Source organism: Hibiscus syriacus, unplaced genomic scaffold (genome assembly GCF_006381635.1).
Source record: "Hibiscus syriacus cultivar Baekdansim isolate YM2019G1 unplaced genomic scaffold, ASM638163v2 tig00111769_pilon, whole genome shotgun sequence".
Taxonomy (NCBI): domain Eukaryota; kingdom Viridiplantae; phylum Streptophyta; class Magnoliopsida; order Malvales; family Malvaceae; genus Hibiscus; species Hibiscus syriacus.
Window position 1 is genome coordinate 1,636,129 of NW_024063172.1, and position 26,129 is coordinate 1,662,257.

The 26,129-nt window shown below is 35.6% G+C and overlaps 1 protein-coding gene and 4 pseudogenes across 2 annotated transcripts; 3 read left to right on the top strand and 2 right to left on the bottom strand.

Moving 5' to 3' along the window:
* The first annotated feature begins 1,645 nt into the window (after positions 1-1,645).
* On the top strand, positions 1,646-4,062 carry LOC120169956 (annotated as a pseudogene).
* Positions 1,980-21,167, bottom strand: LOC120169823 (annotated as a pseudogene).
* LOC120169958 (transmembrane protein 53-like) lies at positions 4,201-6,509 on the bottom strand. 2 transcript variants are annotated; one of them, XM_039178027.1, is made up of 4 exons: positions 5,890-6,509; positions 5,704-5,806; positions 4,691-4,872; positions 4,201-4,519 (listed from the first exon to the last, which is right to left on the bottom strand). In XM_039178027.1, the coding sequence occupies exons 1-4, from the start codon at positions 6,480-6,482 to the stop codon at positions 4,261-4,263; spliced, it is 1,137 nt and encodes a 378-aa protein (XP_039033958.1). In that variant the 5' UTR covers positions 6,483-6,509; the 3' UTR covers positions 4,201-4,260. The 2 variants fall into 2 exon arrangements, with proteins under 2 accessions (XP_039033958.1, XP_039033957.1); XM_039178026.1 differs by having other exon boundaries at positions 4,215-4,522.
* Positions 14,208-18,256, top strand: LOC120169957 (annotated as a pseudogene).
* Positions 21,168-21,457: 290 nt separating the features above from the next.
* On the top strand, positions 21,458-25,463 carry LOC120169824 (annotated as a pseudogene).
* The last annotated feature ends 666 nt before the right edge of the window (positions 25,464-26,129 follow it).

Genomic DNA, 26,129 nt, shown 5'->3' on the forward strand with positions numbered 1-26,129 from the left:
ATTATTTACTATCTTTGGTATTAAAATGAATAATTTATAAAATATAAAAAATGATTTATAAAATATCATTTAAACAATATGAAATAAGATTATTTTGAGAATTAATTTTAAAAGTTATAATTTATTTTCCATAATTTATATTTAAAAATATATTTTTAGGGGAAATAAACGAACTCTTTAATGGGATAATGAAAATCTTTTAACTGAGATGGCCTTTTGGGCTAATTGGGTTGGAATATGAGCTCATGTTCGTAAATAGTTTGGGCGTTTTCAATCTTTATTTTTCTTTGGGACTTCACCTGCAAAAGTGTTTTGTTCCTTTGTTGGGCAAATAGCCATTTACGCAAGTTTAAGATTATGATTCAAATTAATTGTATCATACGCCCTAAAATTATGACTTAATTTTGAATTGATCTTTAATTTTTTTTTTATTTTTTTTATTTTATCTCAAATTATGACTCATTATAAATTGTTCTTTAAGCTTATACATATTTCATTCTAAATTAATTCTTAAACTTTTAGACATTCTGATTTCATCCTCAAATTATCGTTATACATTAATCACATTCTTTATTAATAAATCATTACAAATTGTTACTTTCTATTTAAACACTTATGCATGTTATGTAATAATAGTATTTCATAAATGATAACCAATATTTTTTTAAATAAATAATAATTTATCTTTGAAACATAGAAATAATTATAATCAAATTGAGAGAACAAAAATAAAAACCAAGAACTTTTCAACTTTATTCTAAATAATGATTCGGAGACGTGGTATACCATTAATTTTCATTTATGTCATATCATATTATTACATAATACACATTAGTGTTTACATGGCCGTTAATAATTTTCTAAAGGTTTTATTAACATGATACACGATTAGTATATATTGACGGTTCGAGATAAAATTGAAATATTCAAAAGTTTAGGGACGTGAGTGATAATTTGAGGATGAAGTCAAACATTTAAAAGTTTAAAGATTATTGCATAGTTTGTTTTCTTTACTTTAAGGTTGATATTCCTCCATTTACATATTGTTTCTATTTTGAAAATGGTTCGGTGACAGCAATACAAAGTTTCCCTGCAAAGCATATGTGCCCTTAAATAAGCAAACTGAGCCTTACAAAGCATTGCTGCAAAATGCTTTGAAGTAAGCCTTTCAGAAATTAGTTTTTTAATCATTATACCATGGTAAAAAGTCATTTTCTATTGGATTAATTGCCAAATTAGCCCCTTAATTATACCCGGTTTTCACTTAGGTACTTCAAGTTTCAATACAACTTCTAATAAGGAAAAAAAAAACCCTTAAAACATGAGGTTAAAATAATCATGCAATATGCGGTTAAAAAAGTCTTTTCCTTCACGGTAAAGCTTGGTGTTGTATGTAGGATTAGATTGGTACATACCTTTCAATATGCGGTCAAAAAAGTCTTTGAATTATTTTAAGATCAAATCGGATATGGGAAGTTTCTTTCAATATTTTGCTTCTTGGTATAACAATCTAAACCTCTACGACTATCAATGGCAACTCAAAGTCTCTTTCAGTATTTTGCTTACAAGCTTTGACATATCAAAGACTCCTTTGCAATTCTTTTACCTAATCAGCTTCATTCTCTTGTTCTTTTACAAATAACTCGTATGCTTCAACCTTCATGTCTCACATCCACACAAGCATTGACTTTTTCAAAGTTTTAGCTCGGCTCAAATGGCAATCGGTGGCGATTCTGTTTCCAAAACGACCCTTTTTCTCGTTGGTTTCATTGCATTCATTGCTTTGCCTGCAGAAGCTGCTGTGAGGAAGTACTAGTTTGACGTGAGTTAACTCAGAAATGAACGTTTCGTTTGTTTGAAGTCCCGTGATTTTGACTCGGAAATGATGTGTTTTTTTGAACAGATTGAGTGAAGAATGTTAGCAGACTGTGACATGCGAAGCCGATTGTGATGGTAAACGGGAGGTTTTGGGGCCGACAATATATGCTACATAAGGAGATAAGAGTTATTGTCAATGTTACGAACCATGCAAAATTTAACATGTCGATTCACTGGTAGGATTTTAATAATTTATATGAAGAAAAAAATTTGAAACAAAGATTTCCTATAACGTTTTTTGATGATCTGTTTTGGCATGGATTGAAGCAGCATCGAAACGTTTGGGCAGATGGACTGGCTTACATAATGCAGTGTCCGATTCAGACCGGGAATAGCTACGCTTATGACTTCAATGTAACAGGAGAAAGAGGAACTTTATGGTGGCATGCACACATTCTTTGGCTAAGGGATACAGTGTATGGAGCCATTGTCATCATTCCAAAACCGGGAACGCCATTTCCGTATCCGAAGCCAAATATGGAACAGATTGTTGTATTAGGTCGGTTCTAAAGTCATGTTTTTCAATTGGTTTTATAAGTTCCTTGTGATGATGATATGATGGTGAAAACTGTGTTCATGATGCAGGGGAATGGTGGCACCCAGATGTTGAAGAGATTGTCAGGCAAGGAACTAAGATGGGATTGCCACCAAATATGTCGGATGCACACACTATCAACGGGAAACCCAGACCTCTTTTTCCATGTTCCGAGAAACGTAAGCAGCAACTCGAAGAAACTTTTGTCGAAAACATGTTTTCGAATGCAATCTCAGTGTTCAATCCTGAATGTTTATTGTTTTTTCAGATACATTTGCGATGGAAGTCGAGTCAAGGAAAACGTACCTGCTAAGAATCGTCAACACTGCCCTCAACGACGAGCTTTTCTTTACAATAGCAGGTCACAACATGAAAGTAGTTGAGGTCGATGCGGTTTATACAAAGCCGTTTGTCACTCAAGCGATACTGATTGCACCGGGGCAAACCACAATTCTTGTTCGAGCCGACTGATCCCCTGGCAGATATTTCATGGCTGCTAGGCCTTTCATGGACGTTCCACTTCCTGTAGACAACAAACAGCTACAGAGATATTCCAATACAAAGGAATCCCCAACACTGTTCTTCCTACACTTCCTCAATTACCAGCTCCCAATGACACAGATTTCGCTTTGAGTTACAACAAAACCAGAAGAGCTGAACTTTGCAATTTTCCAGCAAATGTGCCCCTTAAAGTCGACCGAAAACTGTTCTACAAGGTCGGTTTCGGCAAAGATCCTTGCCCAACATGCGTTAACGAACGAGAATCTTAGCTTCGTTGAACGACATTTAATTTGTGATGCCTAAACCGGATTTCTCCAAGCTCATTACTTCAACATCGTGGAGTTTTCAGAACCGATTTCCCTGATAAACCTCTTAAGCCATTTAACTACACTGTGCGCCTTTGACAGCAAATCTTGGCACTGCACATGGAACAAGGCTTAGCAAGATTGACTTCAATTCTACAGTTGAGCTAGTGCTGCAAGACACTAATCTCCTTACAGTTGAGTCACATCCTTTCCATCTCCATGGCTACAACTTATTCGTCGTTGGAACCGGTACTAGAAACTTTGATCCTGTCAAAGATCCGCTAAGTACAACTTGGTTGATCCTGTTGAAAGGAACACCATCGGTGTTCGACAGGGGGTTGGACCTATTCGTTTTAGAGCAGACAATCCAGGTAATAAACTCAATTTATTTTCTTTAAATTATTCATGTCTGATATAGAAAAAACTCGGAATCAGATAACATAAATCTTCATTTCGTTGAATTTTCCCGGTTTAGGTGTTTAGTTTATGCATTGTCATTTGGAGCTCCATACAGGCTGGGGATTGAAAATGGCATTTGTGGTTGAAGATGGAAAGGGAGCTGATCAATCAATTCTGCCTCCTCCCAAGGATTTGCCACCATGTTAAACTGTTGAAAACTTTTCTCAAAGTTCGACAAAGACCAAGTTTGTGTATAAAATGTATCTTCTGGTTACATGCATGCATGCATACATATATATATGTATATGTGTGTGTATGTATACATGTGTGATGCGTGTATGTATTTTCTGCATAAGTTGCAGGACATACCTTGAGGACAAACTTAAGGGAAAATATTGTAAATTTCTAATAGTTTTATACTCACAATTGTAATATGAACTCCAAGAAAGGTTCAATGTTTTACTTATGCAGTTCGAGTTGCAATCAATTATTGGAGGAAAAATTTTATTTATTGTAGATTTCTTGTCAAACAAACTACCTCCAAGGTTTCATGTATTGAAAGAATGCACCGGTATAATAGTCGCCGATGCCATGGTTCCTTTCATGGCCATTTTGGAGAAAATGCACCGGTACTCGTAGGGTTCATCTTTGTTTAACAGCAAAACATTCTTTCAAAAAATTATGAAGCTGAGATGAATATACGTTGGGAAAAGTCCGATAATGGTCAACGTGCGGAGTTGTGCCGAAGTTGAACGAGAATACTTTTACTCCCTTCTTTTGCAGCTCTTCGATACTCAACTCGATTGATTTATAGTTGACAACCTTGTCAGCTGTGCTATAAAGGTACAGCTGAGGACAGGGAGGAGGGTGCTCCATGACTGCATTGACAATTTTTTTTAACCTTCTGCATAATGAGGAAAAAAGTAGTAGTTGTATCAATCCGTTATTCGTCACAACCACAAGATGATCATATTCGTAGAGTTTACATTGTATGGCATGTCGGCATGAAAGCATATTTCTGGTCATTTAACAATGTAAGACAACCGATACATGGCCTAAAGGGAAAACCTACCGGTTCACATCGGGCATATTTAGAACAGAAGCAAAGAACTTTTCCAGGGCAGACAGCAGCACAGCTTCGATAATCCCAGGTTCCTCTTTCTGTAATTTTGAATCAGTCACTGCACTTCTTAATCCATTTACTAAATAGCTCTGTTTCTTCAGTATAGCAGCAGTGAAACCGGCTGCCCAGACCTGCATTGAAAAGAATACGTGACTCATCAGTACTTCCAGTTTTCAGAACAAGTATATAATTCATCCAAATGAAATTACAAAGTTCAAAGCTGGAACAATGAACCTACGATAGTATACACCAGCAAACAAGCTCAAAGTTTAACCATGTTTTTTGTTTTAATGCTAGAGATATAATGTATTATTTCCCAGATTTTAGAAAACGAATAAGACAATTAAGCTTAAATATTGCAAGTATTCTAGGATAAGATGAGATCCATTTTCTCCCCTCCAGAGGATAAACAGTCAATGAAGCTTCCATTCAATGACATAGATAGAGCTAGTGAAATGCAGAATAGTATGAAAGATAAAATGTTGAAAGCTTATTATTCAAACATCCCGAAGACGGGCATAAGAATTCCAGTGTCGTTTATACGGCTAGTAGTACGTAACTCAATTGAGTAGACAAAGCACAATACATGGATGTTAACTTTGATAAAATATATAGGGCTACCACTCGCAGAAATTTCCTAATGTTCACAACCAGAACCTGAACTCATTCTCATTCTCTTGGATAAAGGCAATGAATCACAGTCCATAATTTGAATTTGCATAAGCATGAATCATAATAGTTTCATTGTATGCCATTTAAGACCAAATCTTTAGTAAAATCAGCTAAAGAACTCAAGTTCATCAACACAAAACCTAAAGCTTGGATCTTATTAATTCCATTGCATGTAACTTATCTGAAATTCATAATTTTACATAAAGATCAAAACTGAAATTCACAAGTCAAAACTATACTTAAATCAAAGTCATAATTAGAACTCAAAGAATCAACATACAAAACAAAACCTTAGGATTAAAAGGGTCAGCTGCTCCTGAATCAATAATCACCCCTTTTATCTTCTCTCTTAATCCATCTCTTCCCTGAAAGCTATCAAGAAGTGAACCATATCTGCCCAAAAAAAAAAACCCAAATTTACTTTCAACAATCAAAATTTGAAAATGAAAAAAAAGCCCTTCATTCATTAAACTTACATCAACCAGCCAGTGTTGCTAAACGCATGGAAAATGAAGCACCTTTCACGACCATCTTCCTCTTTCTCCAAAACCCACTCGGCCAACTCATTTCTCAATCCAGATATACGCCGCTCGAGCCTTACACCGAGATCAAACCATAGCAATTCATTAACATCTACTGCAAAAGTAACATCGTGGATTCCTCTTAAATTGTGCCATTCAACGTATCTCTTTAAATGCTTTGTTTTAGCCCCAAGCCATCCCAAAACAACCACTGTTACGACTTTATCTTTGCACCCAAAGTCTTCAGCTTTTCCATCGCCACTGATAACAACATCCGCAGCTTTGTTCCAAGCCACATCCTTGTCGTTGGCGTTGAAAGAAGAAGAATGAATGGGTTTTGCAGAGACTCTGAAATAGGCGTCGCTCTTTAGCCTTCGAAGGAGTTTGCGAAAATGGGCTATTGTAACTTTAGTGAGAAACGGTGGTATTGGAAGCGATTTGGTGATGCTTGAAGAAGAACATAGAGCGTTAGAGGAAGCAGCTCCCATGGTGGAAATTTTGAGCCGATTTATAAAAGGGAAAGATTTATATATCGGCTGTTTCCACATTGAAAGTATCTACAAAGGAAGCTCAGTGCCTCTGAATACTGACCTGGATTAGAGAAGTATTTACTCGTTTTACTAAGATTAAAAATAGGGTAAAGTACACTTTTAGTCACTAAACGTGTAGAATATTTTAATTTTTATAATATTTTAAAATTTACATAATATGTACAGAGCCAGAAAATCTATATTATTGTGCGATTTATTTTAAAGTTATGATAATATATTTTTAAATAATAATTTTATTTTTTATATTTTCATATTAAATTTTATAAAAATATTTTTTAAAAAATAATATTTAATTAACATCATAACTTTTTAAAGAAAATTTATAAAAGGTGATGATAATGACCATACATCATCGATTTATTGAAGTGGAGAGACACGAGGATCTTATCGAAGAATTTACAAAATGTGGAGGACCTAATTGGCAAAATGATGAACTTGTAAATGACAAAAATTTGACGAGAATGGCGTGATGGGGTTCGAACACACGCCCAAAGCACAAAGGTATAAAACATCGATTTGTCGTTGATCGATCACAATTTCAGGGAGTTTTGGTTGTTGGGAAGGTGAGGTTGAGTCGAGCTTCATCATCGGAAAAGGATGATGGTCGGTATGTGTTTAGGGGTTTAAATGAAAGTTTTTAAAGTTTTGGGGTTATTTCAAAATTTATGTGTTTTTAAGTATTATTTTTATTTTTTAAATTTAAATAATTTTTTTAAAATTATCAGATTGTGATACATGTCACTTAACGGAGAAAATTAACGCATTTGACAGTCCAAGTACCTAAAGTAGTGACGTTTGTAACGTTAGACACTAATATCATTAAAAAAATAATTTAGAGACATATTCATAAAAAAAAACACTATAATTTGAACACTTATTTTATAATTAAGTCTAATTTTAGCCGATCGTACACTTTAAAAAATCCCTCAACAAGTTGATTATAGAAAATACTTTTAAGAGAAAATAACTTCAGTGACCGAAAATACCGTATAATTTACGATTTTAAACAACTTTTTTTGGATTTACGAAAATAACCAATAAATTCGCAACGCGAACTTCAATTTCGTAACACAGTTTCCAAATTCGCAACGCGAGTTTCATAAATTCGCAAAGATAGTATTCGCGCGGACGTGTCGAAGACACGTATTACCACGACCACGACCCGAGACGAGACGGACGGACGGCGGCGGCGCGCGAGAGTCCCCCTTGTTCTCTATCACTCAACAAGGAAGTGGGAAAGTCAAGCCTTAAATATCATTCCCAATAGTGTTTCCAATACTATGTGAGATTGAGCATTACCAACACTTGTTTCCAATACAATGTGATTATTCAGGAAACAATTAACAATCATGCACCTTAAAACAACTGAATCAGCAACCAATTGCATTAGTATTATACGATTAAATATGTCATAATTAAAAGTCAATCTACAATCAATCGCGATTATTACAATTTTAAGCAAAACATTCAAAAATAATATCACTATGTAAGGCTCAATCCCACATAGTATTGGGAACAAGTGTTGGTAATGCTCAATCCCATATAGTATTGGAAACACTATTGGGAATTGTATTTAAGGCTTGGTTTTCCCACTTCCTTGTTGAGTAATAGAGAACAATGGGGACTCTCGCGCGCCGCCGCCGTCCGTCTCGTCTCGGGTCGGGTCGGGTCGGGTCGGGTCGTGGTCGTGGTCGTGGTAATACGTGTCTTCGACACGTACGCGCGAATACTATCTTTTAGAGAAAATTCTTAAGAAACAAATGCAATACCACCAGTCGTTGCGATTTTGGACTATCGCAACGAATTTGGAATAAATCGCAACGCGAACTTCGACTATCGCAATGAATTTGGAAAATCGCAACGCGAACTTCGACTATCGCAATGCGAATATGTAAATTCAGCATTGCGACAGTCAGAATCGCATTGCGATAGTCATAATCGCATTGCGATTTACATATTCGCGTTGCGATAGTCATACTCGCATTACGATTTACATATTCGCATTGCGATAGTCGGAAAATCGCAACACGAATTTGGAAAATCGCAATGTGATAGTCAGAATCGCGTTGCGAATCTGGAAACTGATTTGCGATACCGGAAATCGCGTTACGAATTATCAATCGTATTGCGATTTAGTTTGTTATTTTTGGCAAATCCAAAAAAAATTGATTAAAATCGTATATTATAAGACATTTTTAATCACTGAGGTTATTTTCTCTTATAACTATCATCTTTGTTAGTGTTATTTAGGTAATAGTGGTTAATTATTGGAAATAGAAATTGTAGATAATAAATATAAGAATTTTTTTTATAATATTGTATTATATAATTTATATACAGTCAATGAGTGTTGACACAAGTTGTTGATATTCATGAATTATTTATATATAATCAATGAGTGTTGGTACAAGTGGTTGAGATTCAAGAATTTGAGCTTGTAAGTTCAGGTTCGAATATCATCACCGTCACTCTTGGTGAGCAATATTTCGTAAAAGAGAAAATAATCTCAGTGACCAAAAATGCTTTATAATATACGATTTTAACCAACTTTTTTTGGATTTGCCAAAATAACCAACTAAATCGCAATGCGATCGATAATTAGCAATGCGATCTCCGGTATTACAAATCAATTTCTAGATTCACAACGCGATTCTGACTATCGCATTGCGATTTACATATTCGCGTTGCGATTACCCAAAACGACAGTCATTTCCTCTCACAAAACGACAACCTCCCATCATTTGGACACATATCATATATATATATATAACTCGAAAACCCGAAACTGTCCCTTATTATTAAAATTAAGTCCGACATTTCCATAATTCCCAGCGTGGCAGCTAGGAATAGCCAAAAACAAATTCCTTCGTTCGAATCAGTTGCGGGGGCATCTCTTTACTTCGCGCGCTCTTATCTGATCCGGTTCTCTCTCGACGCGCCACCGCTCCGTCACTATCTCCGCCGCTCAGCCCCGCTGTTTCTTCTATTATTATTATAAGGTGATGCATCTCCTTCCTTTTTTTTTTATAGATTTGGAATTCTTTTTGTTTGTTTTTAGGTTTGTCGGGTTTTTTCCCTCTCCTTTCCCCCCAGTTATTGAATTAGCTACTCTTGATAGCTCTGTTATATTACGAGGCATTTCGTTTTCCTTCTTCCATTTCCTTAATTTTTTTCTTCTTTACTATTTTTCATTTTTTTGATTAAATAGTTAACGTGAATTTCTTTATTTTTTGTTCTGTTTGGGTGCTGTTAAATCAAGATGACGCTCATGCTTTTCAATTTTGCTGTTTCTGATAGCACAGGTTTTCGATTCACTTTCTCATTTAGATTTTATATATTTAATGCAAGGCAACATTTAATTTAGCGACATGATTTTCAAAACCAGCCTTCAGGTTTTTCTGAAGAAAACTATTGTAACAATATAGCTGAATTCTTGGATTGAGATTTTGGCTTTAGGATTTTATGGTTGATATTTAGCTTACAGTCCCAATTTGAGGCAAGAGGAAATTGTTTACTGCCTCATTTGATTAGATATGTATTAACACAAGGGAAGTTTAATTATTAATAAGGCTGAAAGTAATTTGTCATAGAATTAGTACGAATTTAAACTTGAAATTAGAAAGATAATAAAAACTCTAGTAAAAGTAAGACTTCTTCAAAATAAGCAAAATATTTTCCTTCCCTTTGTTCAGACTAAGTCATGTGATGGCTAATAATTACAAAGTGAAATGAACTTATACTTACTCGTAAATACTAAATAATTTGAAAAAAATAGTACCGTTACCAATAGAGCGAATGGGTATTAAAATCTGAATTGTAAAATTATCCGTTTGCAGGCAGGAGTAAAATAAATAGATTTTCATATTTTCTTTCGAAATTACATTTCATTGTTACCAAATAGATTACTCCCCATTACAGAAGCACATATGATATTAATGACTGCATATGAATACTGTTTAGCTATGTATTTATGTAATTATTTATACATGCATTGCATTTTATCTATATTTTAATTTTCTGACTGCCGGGGAGTCTTTCACGGAAGTTATTCTCAACCTGGCGTTGGGGGCAGCCTACTACCCTACCTCCTCCTTACCCCATACATATGGGAATTGGGTTTTGTTGTTGTTGTTGTTGTTGTTGTTATAAAAATGGAAATTTCACATATTTTGAGATGTCTCTGTCTTAATATACGGCTAAGGAAAGACGCTAACGGAAATGTTAATATTTTTTTAATATTTCCGGTAAAGCGCTACCTAAAACATTATTTTTTCTACCGAAAATGTTAATATTGGGCGTTAACTAAAATGTTTAAGATTTCCTGTAAAGCGTTACTTAAAACATTATTTTTTCTACCGGAAATGTTAATATTGGATTCTACCGGAAATTAGTTAGCGAAATTAATATTTTCGATAAAAATATAATAATTTAGGTAGCACTTTACCAGAAATATTAAAAAAAATATTAACATTTTCAATAGAATCTTCCCTTAACCATATATTAAGGTTGTCATATAGTATAACTCTCCCATATTTTGACCCTTTTATTTAATTTTAGTGGTGTCAGAAGAGAAAAAGCTACAATAAAAAATGGTGTTATATACCTGTATAGTTTTAGATTTCTAGTTGGTCAGTGTGCCATCTCTGGGTATTCGAGGTCATGGAAAGTATGATGTTCCCAAAGTAGCAACAATGAGATTTTTGTGTTCACCTTCCTTTAGGTTCTCCTGGAAAATGATACATACGGCTTAGTAACTTATGTTTTTGTTCGTTGATCATGTAGGCCATGCCAACATTTACGACTGTACTGCTTTGGATAGGTTGTTAGAATCAAGAGATTCTAAATCTGTTGATAGGTCTGGCTTTTATTCAAAACCACCTCCCTCTCCTAACTCAAGCTTCGGAGGAGGAACAGTAGTACATCAGCTACAGAATGGAAGGTTAACTGCCCCCAAATTTCACCTGCACTGTATGCTACTCCTGAGGCAACTCCACTACCTGATTCACCGTCCTTTTTCCACCTTCTCCTTACATCGTTAATCATAGCGCCGTGGGCCTTCCTTTCAAGGACCTCTTCTGATGGTAATATCTCGGAGACGAACCCTTGAAGAAGACGAGTTTACAAAAGCAAAGCTGGCAGAACCTAAATCTGTTGGTTTTTCAAAGGGAGTTCTTTAATTTTAGCGTTCATGAACCTAATAAAGAGAAGCATCGAAATGGTACCGATAAAGGCCCTGTCAATGTGGAGCAGGCAAATGTACATGGTGGCTCCATTCAAGATGAGCGCAGGAATGGTGCTCATGATGGTAATTGGGATCAGTAATGTGGAAGTTGGAAGCTGCCTAATGAGATGATAGTTCGGCATTGGATGTTGCTCCGCCGAAGGTTGGAACAGTGAACTTGGACAGATCAGGTGATAATGAAGACTTCTTTGATCCTAATGAAACAGCAAGCGCCCGGTAATACTGAGGGAGATGATCATACTGTGGCAGAAATTGCTGCAAAATCTGCTATATCAGGGATAGATTTTATGATGCATGTGACGGTATGTAGAGTGCTATTTACATCTCTATGTAATGTTCAGGGGTAGATGCATATCTATTAATATAGGTGACAAAATTTTAAAAACTTGATAGTTTGTATACTAGGAGCATGGTAGTATGAATTTGCTGGTTTTCTTCTTTTGTATCTGTGTTCTTTTTTACATGATAACAATGAAAGATTTAACATATTCCTTCCATTTTTGTTTTGCCTATGTTTATGTATGCATGTTCATTTCGTCTTGCTTTGCCTTTTTATAGGATACACTGTTTTTGAACTAATGAGAATATGAAAACCTTTTTTCCCGTAGCTATTTGCTTGTATTGGATTAGACAACTAATGTGATGATCTTGTTCTCGTTTTGGCTAGTTACCTTGATTTCTTGTTTCCTCCAGAATTATCCTCCGAGAGCGCACCACAATCTGCATTTTGCGACATCGAAGCTGAACTGCATGAAATAAAATCGAGTTTACTCGTGGAGATGGAGAAGATTAAACAGGCAGAAGAAGCTTTGAACAATACAATGCAAGTGGCAATGCAAGTGGGCAAACAATGAGGCAAGTGGCTGTGTTGGATTGTCACTGCCCGCAGATCTGTTCGATTTAACAGAGGATGAGCTGGTGAAACCAGTTGAAGAACTGAGGCAGCAAGAGAGTGTTACACGACTTGTATCTTCCGTGGGAAGAGGCATTGCGAGTGCAGAGATGGGGATGGAGATGGAATCTCAAATTCAATCAAAGAACTTTGAAATGGCGCGATTGTTGGACCGGCTACATTATTACGAGGCCGTGAATCGGGAAATGTGTCAGAGGAACCAGGAGGCTATAGGTGATAGTTCTATATATATGTTTACATGATTCGTTTTCTGATTTTTTGACTTTTAACATTGTTTCGTTACAGAGATGGCACGGCGTGATAGACAAAGGAAGAAAAGAAGGCAGAGATGGGTGTGGGGTTCAATAGCCACAGCAATCACCCTCGGCACAGTGACCTTGGCATGTTCTTACCTCCCAACAGGTAAAGGATTATCGACATCTTCCGCTGCCATTCCTCGGGCTTCTGGTAATGATGATACAGTAACAGCTAAGTGAGATTATTCAATCATTAAAGCTGTTGTGATAACTGAACCCTGGTGTTGATATATGTAGTCACTTCGTAAAAAGTGACATCCATCAGTTTTGAAGTTCGAGTCCGAACTGCAGCCTCCTTTCCAGCAAGAAAAGAAAAGGGGGAACATAATCATGTCTTATGTCATGGAAAATTTCCTACATTCTTCCCTGTAATTATATATATATAATCATCACTAAAAATAGTAATATTATTAAAAAATAATGGATATTTTGAACTTTGAGACATTATTTATGGGTAAAATTGAATGTTTGAATAATAAAATTATGATTTTATATTCTATTCTACTAGATCGTTAAAACGGTATATAATATATTCCAAATGAATAGTGATAATTGAGAAATTGATGATTAAAATAAGTTATATGTAAATATTGTTAAGGAAAACGGACATCTTAAAACACGTTCATTTCACATGAATAAAGTATATGGTTTAGAAAGTACATGGACATCTTTTTTTCAATGTTGTTTTTCGAGAGAAGTGTGGAGTGTTATGCTTGGATTGTGCAGGGTGCATAAAGAGGTGAGGAGCTGGGAGGATGAACTTAGATGGGCTGACTACTCATCTCAAGGGTAAGTCTCTATTAATTTACATTTTGAAAATAATTTGTTGTGCTTATATTTACTGTATTTGGGAAGAAAGGAATTGTAGGTAGCTGAGAGGAAATAGCATTACTGTTGAGAATATTGTTGATAAAATCAAAGATGATGTTAGAATTAAAGTGTATAGGAAAAGCATGGGGCATGACGATGTTAATCAGAGCTTGTAAACAGTTTGGGAATTTCTTCCTCTTAGCCTGAGGAATTTGTTGTAATGTGTTCTTTTATAGTACGCATGGTCAAATTGTGCCAGAACAATCAGATTAACACTCTAGTTCACATTTTAATGATCAATTTATTATAAATTGAATATTTTTAAAACATCAATGAAAAAAAACGTACACAAATTCAAGTGATCATTTATGTAATTTATCCTATTTTTAACATTAAAAGATGGTCCAAAATGCTGCGATTTGTCCATGCGAATATAATAAAAAAAATCAAAGATTATCCAATTGCCTGAAATCGCGAAAATGCTGAACCAGTTCCAGTGAAGTGCTTATCAACAAGCGGAGAGAACAGCAGTAAAAAACGGGCGGCGGTAATGAAGCTAATCTCTATGCACATTTCTCCATCGTTAGCCGGATTCTTGACGGCCAGAGAGAGTAAGAATTCTATTTTCCCTCACAACGTGCGAAATCGTCTAAGAAATCGCGATTCCAATGCCAAGCCAGTTCCAGGATCTGGAATCCAAACAAGATTTCCAGAATAGATTTCATCCAGCAAGTACTTCAAAGAGATAATCTCATTGAAGATTCACCCCAACTAGAAGAAGAAATAAGCGGTGACGATTCGACTTTTTTGTCTTTGAGCGAAAAGCCAGATAGGAACATGGCTTTGCTTGACGATTACGAGTTGGAAGAGCTTGATTTTTCCTCTCCAACTAACCATCGCAGCGGTTCGCAACCTTAGCTAATTGCTCCTCTTTTTGTTGTTATTTAATTCTCTGTTTTTTATTATTAAGTCCTTCAGAAATCAACACAGGATATCATTCTTCATTCCTCCTTTTTATCATAGTTGATTAATACGGTAAGCATTCTACTATAAACTACTTGTAGATACGAAAGCAAAATCTTGCTTCTCGTTATTTAAAAACATATTGTTTTACAGTCGAAAACACTTTCTCTCTTTTATCTCTTTATCCAAAACGCAAAAAGTACCAGTAACCTCTGTAAAATATAGTTCAAAAGATGGTAAGAGTGAGAACGGTTTGAAATTTATGGATTGAATTGAACTCCTTTTGTTGATGTAAGAACTCGTCAAAGATTACGTTATCTATGGTTGTTTTATATCTTGATGGCGTGTCAAATACAGGGTATGTTGCTGTTCTGGGAAGCCCAATGTTGGAAAGAGCACACTTGCTAATCAAATGATAGGTCAAAAGTTGTCTATAGTCACGGATAAACCTCAAACCACCAGGCATCGAGTTTGGTATATGTTCAGGCCCAGAGTATCAGGTTTGAAGATCAGTTCTTTTGTTATAACTATGTTTCCCACGCTTTTGGTCTTTCTTTTTGGTATTGTAGCAATTTTTTTAGTTCCTTGATGACTTTAGGCAATCATGTTCCATTTCTAATCTGTATGACCCCGAGCATTACTTGCAGATGATACTGTATGATACTCCAGGTGTTATGAAGAAGAAAATGCACAAGTTGGATTCTATGATGATGAAGAATGTCCGAAGTGCTGCCTTAAATGCTGATTGTGTACTTGTTCTTGTCGATGCATGTAAAGTACCTGAAAATGTATGCTTCATGGTTTTTACGTTCTTCATTAAACATTCCACCATTTTTCTAAGTTCAGCTTCTTACGTCTAGATCGATGATGTGTTAGAAGAAGGCATAGGAGATGTCAAGTGTACACTGCCCACTCTACGGTTTTGAATAAGAAAGATCTGATAAAACCTGGTGAAATAGCAAAAAAGCTTAAGGATTTTCGGGTTTGTATGTGTTTTCATGTTGAATTTTCTTAAAATTTAAGATGCATGTTTGTCAGTGTCACTTGGGTGCTTTTTGAGAAATAGTTACAGAAATACTCTTATGTTTCCAATTTATTTCTTGCATTGTAAATGTTTTTGACCTCATCTTTTTTATCTCTGAACGAACTTTTATGTTAACTGCCTGCTGTCTCGATGTAGAATAAGATTAAAAGCCAGGGCTGTAATGGCCAATATCCATTGCAATGCTTAGGGTACTTGCTTTACCTTGTCTCAAAAGACTATGTTCCTTGCAATTGAATTACATTGTAATATGCATTAATGTTCTTAACTAGTAAGGTTTTCATTCTTGCAATATTGACAATTATCAATTTAGTTTTTCATCTTGTTGTCTAGCGTTTTCAGAATTTATTGTGCATTAAATGAAACAAAGAAGATATGATTGGTCCAACATTGGTCGTAAATGTTGCTTAGACCCTTAACCATAGTTTTCAAAGGTGTTCTTTCTTAAAATATTTGGAGCAATGTCTTCAGCATATTGTCTTCAACTTTCACTTGTTAAATTGTTAGGTTCATTCCGTATGTCCTGTATTTTAACTTTAGTTGCTCTGTGAATTGGTCTTTGCTTTCGAGGTCAGGTTCCTAAATAGAAATCTCATGCCTTGCAGTGGTATGAGAAATTTACTGACGTCGACGAGGTCATACCTGTGAGTGCAAAGTATGGACATGGGATAGATGATGTCAAGGATTGGATCCTGTCAAAACTTCCTACTGGGCCACCTTACTATCCAAAGGTATGTAGAAACTCAACAGATATATCTTCTTTTTTATGACTCATCAGTTATCTTTGAGAATGGAAAATGGTGGTAATTCTTGTTATCAGGAATGTTACCTTAAACTTGTCAAATATTTGAATTTATCTATTAAAATGAGAAATCATGTTATGGAATTAAGCTTTATCTAATGTCATTCAAAGCAAACAGAAGCAATTGACTTAGATACCTTTGTTTTGCTTATATTGAACTTAGTTTACTACAAATGTACCCAGATTCAAGTGAAGCTAGATTACAGTTGTGTTGTATCCTTGATACCCTGTTAAGCAATAAAAAGGATTGCTGATGTTCTGGACTAGTTGAGAGAAACATTTTGTGAGCATAGTTTTGAATGGGCATTTGGTTGAGCTTCTAACTCATAAATTAGGGACATGATATGATTTCCAAGTTGCACTTATGTCAATAACCTAGGATTTTATTCGGCTTCATGCTAATTGTTGCCTCCCTCCAAAAGAAAATTTTGGCCCAACTTTTGGTGGGAATTGGAAAATGAACAGCTTCTTTCATATGAACAGTGCGTGTTGTTTATGAATTTTCAGGACATTGTAAGTGAACACCCAGAAAGGTTCTTTGTAGCTGAAATTATCAGAGAAGATATTTATACAGTATCGCAACGAGGTTCCTTATGCATGTCAGGTATGGACTATAGTTATCAAGATTGCTAGAAAAGATCATCTCTGTAGCCAACCAAACTGGATTTCATCTTCATATTTTTCCAGGTAAATGTGGTGAACTACAAACAAGGCCAAATGCAAAAGATTTCATACAAGTAGAAATTGTTGTTGAGAAAGACTCCCAGAAAATCATCGTCATTGGAAAAGTAAGTACTATTCTGTGTTTTTCAGACATTTTGCAATTTGCTTGATTCATTCAATTGTCCTTTGAGCTTGTTGAATATGTTTGAATAAAGAGAGTAACATTTGACTATTGTTTGACATTTCAAATCAACTAATTTAAAATACATCTAAATAATGTACACTTGCATGTGCATGCATACATTCTAAGCCTTGCATTTGATGCTTTGTTTCCTTTATCATTCAAGGGAGGGAAAGCTCTGAAAATACTTGCAACAACTGCTCGGCTTGACATAGAAGATTTCCTACAGAAGAAAGTCTTCCTCGAGGTGCGAACTTCACAATGCTTCTCTTAAATTATAAGCGGTGCATGTGCATGATTTTTTTCTGCAAGGAATTGTTTCTTTGGAGATCTAAAAAACTGTTCTCACAGCTGTCCTTTGAAAAAAGGCACCCCAATAAGGGATGCTAACCCTTATTTTTAAAGCCATAGTCCCAAATCTCGATCATTGGCTAGTCAAACTGAGATTGCATTTCTCCTGTGTTTGATTCCCACAAAGTGTCATTGTTAATGCAAGGATTATCTCTGATTTGAAGGTCTAAAACCATTTTCCCAATTTGTTTTCCCCTTCAACACGGTCATTAACTGCTTTTTCACTGTCATTGTAACTAAAATGCATGCATTAAGGAAATTCATTGATCCCATTGATTTGATCAAGCATGGTTAGTGCTAGCCTGACATATTAATCTGAAACAACAAATTCTATGTACAGATTGAAGTTAAAGTAAAAGAGAATTGGCGGCAAGATGAAGGGCTTTTGAAATATTATGGCTATGGAGGGCAAATTCGAGCACTATAACATCGTCCCGCATTTGGTACCGTTTTTTTCTTTTTGTATAATTTTAAGAGTAGTTTTATGAAAATGTTTGAATCAGTTTCGACTTAAAATTGTACTTCGGCTATTTCGTCTTATATGCAGTTTTGCAAGGCCCTGGAGGCCAACGTTTCAAGTGAACAAAGGGATCCTAGGCCTACGATTTCAAAGGCCAACTCATTTGGTGGTGGCAGAGCCCAAACTTGGTGCATTTCTACCTGGGATATACAACAAAAATGAAGGGCTTTAATTCGAGCTCGATATATATAAGAATATAATATTTCATAATTTCTTAAGAACTAGAAGAAAAGTGATGGGGTTAATTTGTTGGTTGGCCATTTCTTGGTCCACCATTTTCGCATAATTGTTAAACAAGGTATCTAAGTTTATCCCATCTCCAAAATGGTGGTAAAGCATGGATTTGGATTGCTCTCACCGTAATGGCCACTGCTGCCATAGCTATCTCCACCTTTGACTTGTTTTTTGATCTCCACCATTTCCATCCTTTCTAATTTGAACGAACCTTTCTTCTCACTTCATCTTCTACTTCATTTCTTGATGCTGCATAAAAATGAACATCGTAACTATAGAGCTTTTCCTTCTCTATTTCTCCCTGCAAAACAAATAAATAGAATCAAAATTCTGTCGATTGGAATTTAGGTAATTTCTTAAGAGTACTTGCAGGGATAGATGCATAATTTTATGTTAAGGGGACGAATTTATAAAAAAAATTGTGTGAAAACATGTTATCAATAAAATATGTCTAAATTATGTAAAAAACTGAAAATTTCAAGAGACGGCTGTCCTGTCAGTCCCCTAGTCCATCCCTGCATTTATGCATGAATAATTACATGATCGAAATGTTATATGTCAGGGACATGTGAAACAGATATGGCTAAACATTTTGAGAGAATTTCCCAAAAGAAAGAGTTGCCTCTATCGACATGTTCTTGGCCTATTCTTCCCAATGTAATGAGCACCATTCTTCCACCTGTGACAAGCTCCTCTGTTCGTGATTTCAGGAACAATGAAAAATCCTCCCGGAATTGAATCCATTATGCTTGGGAAACGCTTGGAGGGCTCGATTCCGATATGTAAACGCCTCCTTGTTGATAGACTTGCCATGCTTATCGAAAAAACCTGGAGGTACCTGCATGACATGCCATTGATAATATTAGGTCAAGTTATGGTTTAAGTTCCTTTACTATTAGTCTATTACTTAGATTGTGAGTACTCAAGCATATTCAATCTCACGTTCTCTAATAAATTTTAGATCGGAAAAGAAAAAGATTCGAACCTTGGAGAGCCAGTGCAAGCTGTAAGAAGAATATATGAAGTGCAAGCAATTGTTGGGAAACAGCCTTCCATAAAACGAACCAGGGCAACTGATATGAAAACAGCCGGACACCTTCCATTTTGTCTTCTTAAGGTCCCTATAGAAATCAGGCAAGGACTTGTACACCGAATTGAAGTCATTTATGGGAAGATCATTTAGGAACACTCGAAACTCGGGTGAGGTTCGAAATTTTATGGCTACATCCATCGACAGCTTCAACAATGTCTTTGATTAGTGACAGGGAGTTTGGTCCCGAAGAACAGCCTAAATCAGCTATGCCAAGGCTCTTGGGATTAACTTCTTTGTAAAGTTGTTGTATTGTTTCCAGAGTTATGTGTTTCACCATATCTGAAGCTTTTTTCTGGTATACAAAAAGAAAACAGTCAAGATTATAGCACAAGAAAATGGTGAGGAAAATAGAAGGGAAGGCTAAACCTGGAGATGAATTCTGGGAATAGCTAGTTTTGCCCACTCCACTCATATGAAACACTTTCTCTACATCCGTGTTGAAAAAGATTGCTCTTTGTTCTTGATTTACTCCCTTTTAAAAGCCAAAATTCAATGGTAAAGCTTGTTTTTAATGAAATTATCATGTCATTTTAGTACAAAACAATATGTTCAAAGATAATTCTCAATTGTTTCATGTTCACACCCTGACATTTCTAATGCTCGAACCCGAAACATAAACAAATAGTAACTCTTTTACCGTTGGTCATTTAGTTTGTGCAGCAATAATATTTAATAACCTGATCATATTTGTGAGATTAAAAACAGTATTGTTAAGTATTATACTAATTACTTATATGTGTTTATTAATATATATGACTAGTGAATAAGTATATTTAACTAGTTGATCAATTTATTTATCTGAATTTCTCATATTTTTCTAGTCCATAAATTCTAAATTTACATGAAACTACAAATTAATTCGTCGAACGTGACAGAAATGTCCTTTAAGAGCATAAAAGATTCATATATACTGAGAAATCCAGAAAGAAAGCAAACAACTATGAGATTTGCTTCATTGTTAAAAATATAAAATTTATCTAATTTTAACAAAATATAAAGATGACATTCACAATTAAAGAAATAATTAATTTAGTACGCAATATAAAATTATTTCTCAATTTTAATATTAATTATAATTTGAAAAGAATATAAATTTATTTAATTATAGATAAAGCTTAAGTGATTAAGTGTTCTTATACAAAATGTTATAATCGAAATTTCGAATAAAATTAGATTTAGTAGTTTTGGTGTGTCTAATCCTCTTCAACTCCTCTATTAAACGTTAACCGTAATATAAGTTATTTCGTCAAATGTTATATTATTTTGTTAATTGTTATATTAGCTTTTATGTAAATATTAACAAGTCACGTCATTTAGGTAATTAAGTGTTATAATTGATAAAATTAAAAGATTAATAATTAAATTAAAACATCTTATAATAATTAAGTGGTGACAATGTAATTTACCTAAAATGTTTTGGACAAAGCCATGATCCATGGACATCTCCAACCCAACGAATGCCCAATTGCCAAGGAAAATGTAGCATGAATTTGCCGCGAAAAGAGGAAAATGCCGTGTGGTCTGAGATGAATTCCAAGTCCCAACATTTTTTTGAATGGAGAGGCCTTGCATTTCGCTACAAATTCTAATCTGCAACGGAAAAAAAGGGCGATTGTTATTCATAATGTTTCAAAAGTGAAAACAAACGGCCAAACCTGTCGTCAAGACGAGTGTTGAAGATTAGTCAAAGCTCATCAAGGCTAATTGCCAAATAAAGAAGAGAAAACAGACCAATTTTTCTTCTTTAATTATCGGAATGTCGTTTTCTGCCTCTTTGTCTCTCCGCCATTTTCGAGCGCGAAAGCTGAAAATCCCATGGAAAATGAGTTACTGTGCTTTCTGTTATTAATATACCAACTGTTCTCCTTCCCCACGTCGCAGAGGTACAGCCTAGTTTTGTTTTCTTCTCTGGGTTTTATTTTGCTTAAAGTTTGTTAGTAATATTTAGTTTCGTCGTATTTGCAGAGATTTGGGTCCAAGGGGTCGATTGATATACTATAAGACGACTGCTTGAATCTTCTGCCCTTTACTGTTTCTCTGTCTGCAAAAATTCCTTAATAGATTCAAATAATGGCTGAGACCCAAGGTTTTCTTATTCTAAACCTTTTTTTTTTCTTTTTTACGTTTTTTTGGTTAGATATTCATGCATGGTTATATTTCTATTCACGTGTTTATAGGTATGGGAATAGGACATGAATTAGAACTTTTTTTTTTGCTGGTTAATCTCATTGTACATTTTCTTGTTCCTTGTAATGTATGTTTTTAGGACGTTTCTGTGTTGTCCTATGGGGTTGGGACGTCTCTCCCACGTATGCTTACATCTAAGGATTTGTCACTCGAAAGTGTGCCTATGTGAAGAGCTTCTCATTTAAGAGAGATCTTTTCTCAAGGCAAGTACCGATTGAGCTACTTGTGTTGCGAATAGGTCCGGAGAAGTTCTTAGTTTGAATAAAGGGAGGTGCATTTTGGAATGACAGATCCTTAAGGAATCAGTGATGCTCAAAAAGGAAGATATCTTAAATGAAAGCATGCGGTAAAACATACTGGAACCGGGTCATAACCCTTTGAATAGATTGTCGTTGGTGGAGAATGCTTTTGTTGATTCTACTGTTGAATTTGATTTGCATGATCATTTTTTATGGCAAACTGTATTCCGGTGATATATATTTAGTTGTTTCTTTTTCTGTTATTGATGGCCAATCAGAAACAAACTTAATGTTAGTAGATGAGAATGCTTGGACTGGTTTCGGGTTTTTGGTATAGATGCATTTCAATGTTAATTTGTTCACTGTATCAGATATGGATGGGTCCACTAAGACGACGACAAGGAGTGCATCCAATAAACTCCGGAGTTCAATGTCAAAGAGAGGTAGGAGGAGCAGTAAAGTAATGTCTATTGAAATTGATGATGAGCGAATCCGGAGGAGTCGCAGTCGGTTGATTCCTTGCGTCAGACACTTATATCGGAGGACAAGCTACCTTCAAGACATGATGATTATCATACATTGCTCAGGTTTCTATCTTTCCGAATTCATTTCCCTTAGAAGTACTCGTCTGACATATTGGATAGGAGTACGGAAGTAAAATCTTCTAAATATATGAATTTTTTCTTAAAAGTTGAAGCATATCTATTTCGGACCAAGTTAGTATAGCATAGGTTCATTTATTTTTATTGTAGAGAAAAACTCTGTTATGCTAAGACTTTAAGTTCTGACCTGTATTCGGGTCTAAGCAGGATGATTAATGGGTTCACATGTGAACCCAATTGTAGAATGCAAGTTCAAGAAAGATTTGAGCTGCAAGCACAGTCTGATTTAAGTGGTCATTTATCCCCCAAGATTTCAGTTAATAAGAGAATGTTCAACTCTATTATGTTTAAGTTTCAACATCACGACCTCTCTATAATGCAGGTTCTTGAAGGCCAGAAGATTTGACATGGAGAAAACGAAGGAAATGTGGACTAATATGCTCCAATGGAGGCAGGAATTTGGTACAGACACAATCTTTGAGGTATTCTTCTTACAAAGCTTATAATTCTATTTGTTTAAGGTTCCTGTCGAACATTGCCTTTTTTTAAAAATTCTCTAGAAGATGACTCATTTTCTTCCCTTTAGGACTTTGACTTCAAGGAGCATTCAGAAGTATTGAAATATTATCCCCAAGGGTACCATGGGGTAGATAAGGATGGACGGCCAGTTTATATAGAAAGACTAGGTATGGTAGATGCTGGCAAGCTCATGCAAGTCACTACAATGGACCGCTATCTCAAATACCATGTAAGGGAGTTTGAGAAGACCTTCCAAATGAAGTTTCCAGCGTGCTCAATTGCAGCCAAGAAGCATATTGATCAAAGCACAACCCTCTTGGATGTGAATGGAGTGGTAAGTGAGATTCAATAATGACTATATCTATGATACAACAATTCAATACTCATTTTAACAAATCCGGACTTAATGCTGGTTCTTCTAGCTGTCCTCTTCAACCTTCTTTGTACAAAAAGGAAATGCTCATTTCAAACTCTAACCGACCAACTCAGTTATTTTTACAAATAAAGAAAAAAAGGAAACTTTAATCATGTATAAGAATGTCTTCTGTCTTAATTTCGAGTTAATGACACAGGGTCTTAAGAGCTTCACTAAAGCTGCAAGGGACCTTGTAGGTAGTCTTCAGAAGATTGACGGTGATAATTATCCTGAGGTACTGATTTCCTTAACATTATTCATGCATAATAGCCAAGTTTTTTTTTTTATTAGTATGATGTTTCAAACTTTAAATGACGGAATGGTGATGTGCAATGCTGTTGCCTTTTCTGCAGACTTTAAATCATGTTCATCAATGCCGGTTCTGGTTTTAGAATGTTGTGGAACTCTGTCAAGTCTTTCCTTGATCCTAAGACCACAGCCAAGATCAATGTAAGAATACATATTACATTCTCTTCCTCACACCTGAATTTGCAATTTTTAACCAATAAGAAACTAATTGGTGAAACCGATTAATCCCAGGTTCTTGGTAACAAATTTCAGAAAAATTTACTTGAAAATTGATGAAAGGTATATTCTCATCAGATTATCTGAATTTTGTTTATTTTCTTGTTGCAACAAATTACTGGTGTTGCTTCCTTTCTTTTCGTATATAACTACCTTTTTCTGATGTTCGGGCTTTATATCAGTGAATTACCTGATTTTTTGGGAGGCACTTGCACTTGTGCTGAACATGGTGGTTGCATGGTTTCCGACAAGGGTCCATGGAAGGACCCAGAGATCATAAAGGTAATCCAGTCGTTTGTTTTTCTTCTGTTTTATCAGTTGCAGTTATATTGACTATCTAATATAGTTGTAATCCGGATTCAAGGCACTCCAAAGTCCTAAACAATTCTTTTTGACTTGCAGATGGTTCAAAGTGGTGCACATAAAAGCTCAAAGCAATCTCAGGCTGAAAGCACTGAAGAGAAAACGGCTTCAGAGGACAAAACTGTGCCCACGGAGGTTCTACTTTCTCTATCAATATGCACTTCTCCTATATTGATGACCTATGTTACTCCGACTCTTATTTATCATAGATTGACCAGTAGTTTGTTTTACAGACTACGCCGGCTAGTGATTCCTTGGGTGCTGAGCCAGTTCCAGATGCAGCAGATAAACCATCAAATAATCAAATTGAGCATTCGGAACCCGCCCCTGTCCTGGATATTGTAAGTTTAGCTGCCTTCTCTCTGAATATTGTCAACTATTGGGAGATTTCAGGACCTAAAATGTGAAACAAGCGGTGAAAAATGTCGCAGCCTTAGAGGACGCAATGCAAGGCCTATCAACATAGTACTTGAGCAGAGCTCCCAGATATCTTGACCTGATTGAATTTACATGCTTTCCCTTAACCCCTCCATTTCTTCTGAAATTCCCAGGTCCCAAAGGCCTCAATGGAAATTGTTCCAGTGGTTAAAGAACCCAAGGATTTGGCTTTGCAGAAAAGAGAGCAAATGATAATTTGCTCCTCTACCAAAAGGTACATGGCTTACTCAAAATGTGATTTGCTCTGCATGTTCTTGATCACGCGTCAATCGCACATTTCTCATTTTCTTTGTGTTATAACGGTGTCTAAGCCTCTAAGGTACTATATTAGGATCTAAATTATAGCAGGTGGTAAAGTTTATTGTGGAATTGCAGATTCTTTTACCAATCAGAAAGTCGCAAGACCCCTGATGTGATTAGCTCTCCTCTTTTCAATGTGTGTGACCTTTGTTATGGGAGTTGCCACCATGTGAAAGTGGCACGCAACATGCCGATAAAGGCCAGTGATGTCAGGCATGCACTTCCGCTCCCTCAACGGTTAAGATCGAGGAAATTCCACCCAACCAAGCATCACTCCTAATGAATTGGAGTCGGTCATGAAACGTATGGGCTGAGTTGGAAACAAGACTAGCTGCTATCAACATGCAATCTACAACAATGCCCCCTGAGAAGGAAGAAATGTTGAATTCTGCTCTAAGCCGGGCTGATGCCTTGGAACAAGAGCTTATGGCAACCAAGAAGGTAAATTGTGCTATTTTTTATGGAATCATGTGCGTGATATAATTGACTACCAGATTAGCACAAGCTATAACTGCACCTATCACCTATCTATATTGCATCTACTCTTCATTTTTCTTGAATTATTAAAATTAGACTCATATCTAGGTGTTTAATCCTTCAAGTACCATTAAAATACATGGAAATCTTGAAATTTTTAACAAACTCATATCAACACTCGTAACCGAGTGTGAGATATAAAAAGAAGAAAAAAAGAACTGCAAAGCTTAATCTTTAGTGTTTCAGTGTTGTACGGACTTAAATGTGATTGTCGTTGCCATTGCCTTGCATTTTCAGTCTCTAGAGGATCAGTTGCTCAGCAGCAGGAGCTCGCGGAATATATTGAAAAAAGGAAGAAGAAAAGAGGATTTTATTGGTAATCTAATAAGATCATAATATTTCCCCTTTTTTCCTTATCGTTTGCTTATGAACCTGCTTCATTTCGAAACCTCGATTTGCTCATGTTCCC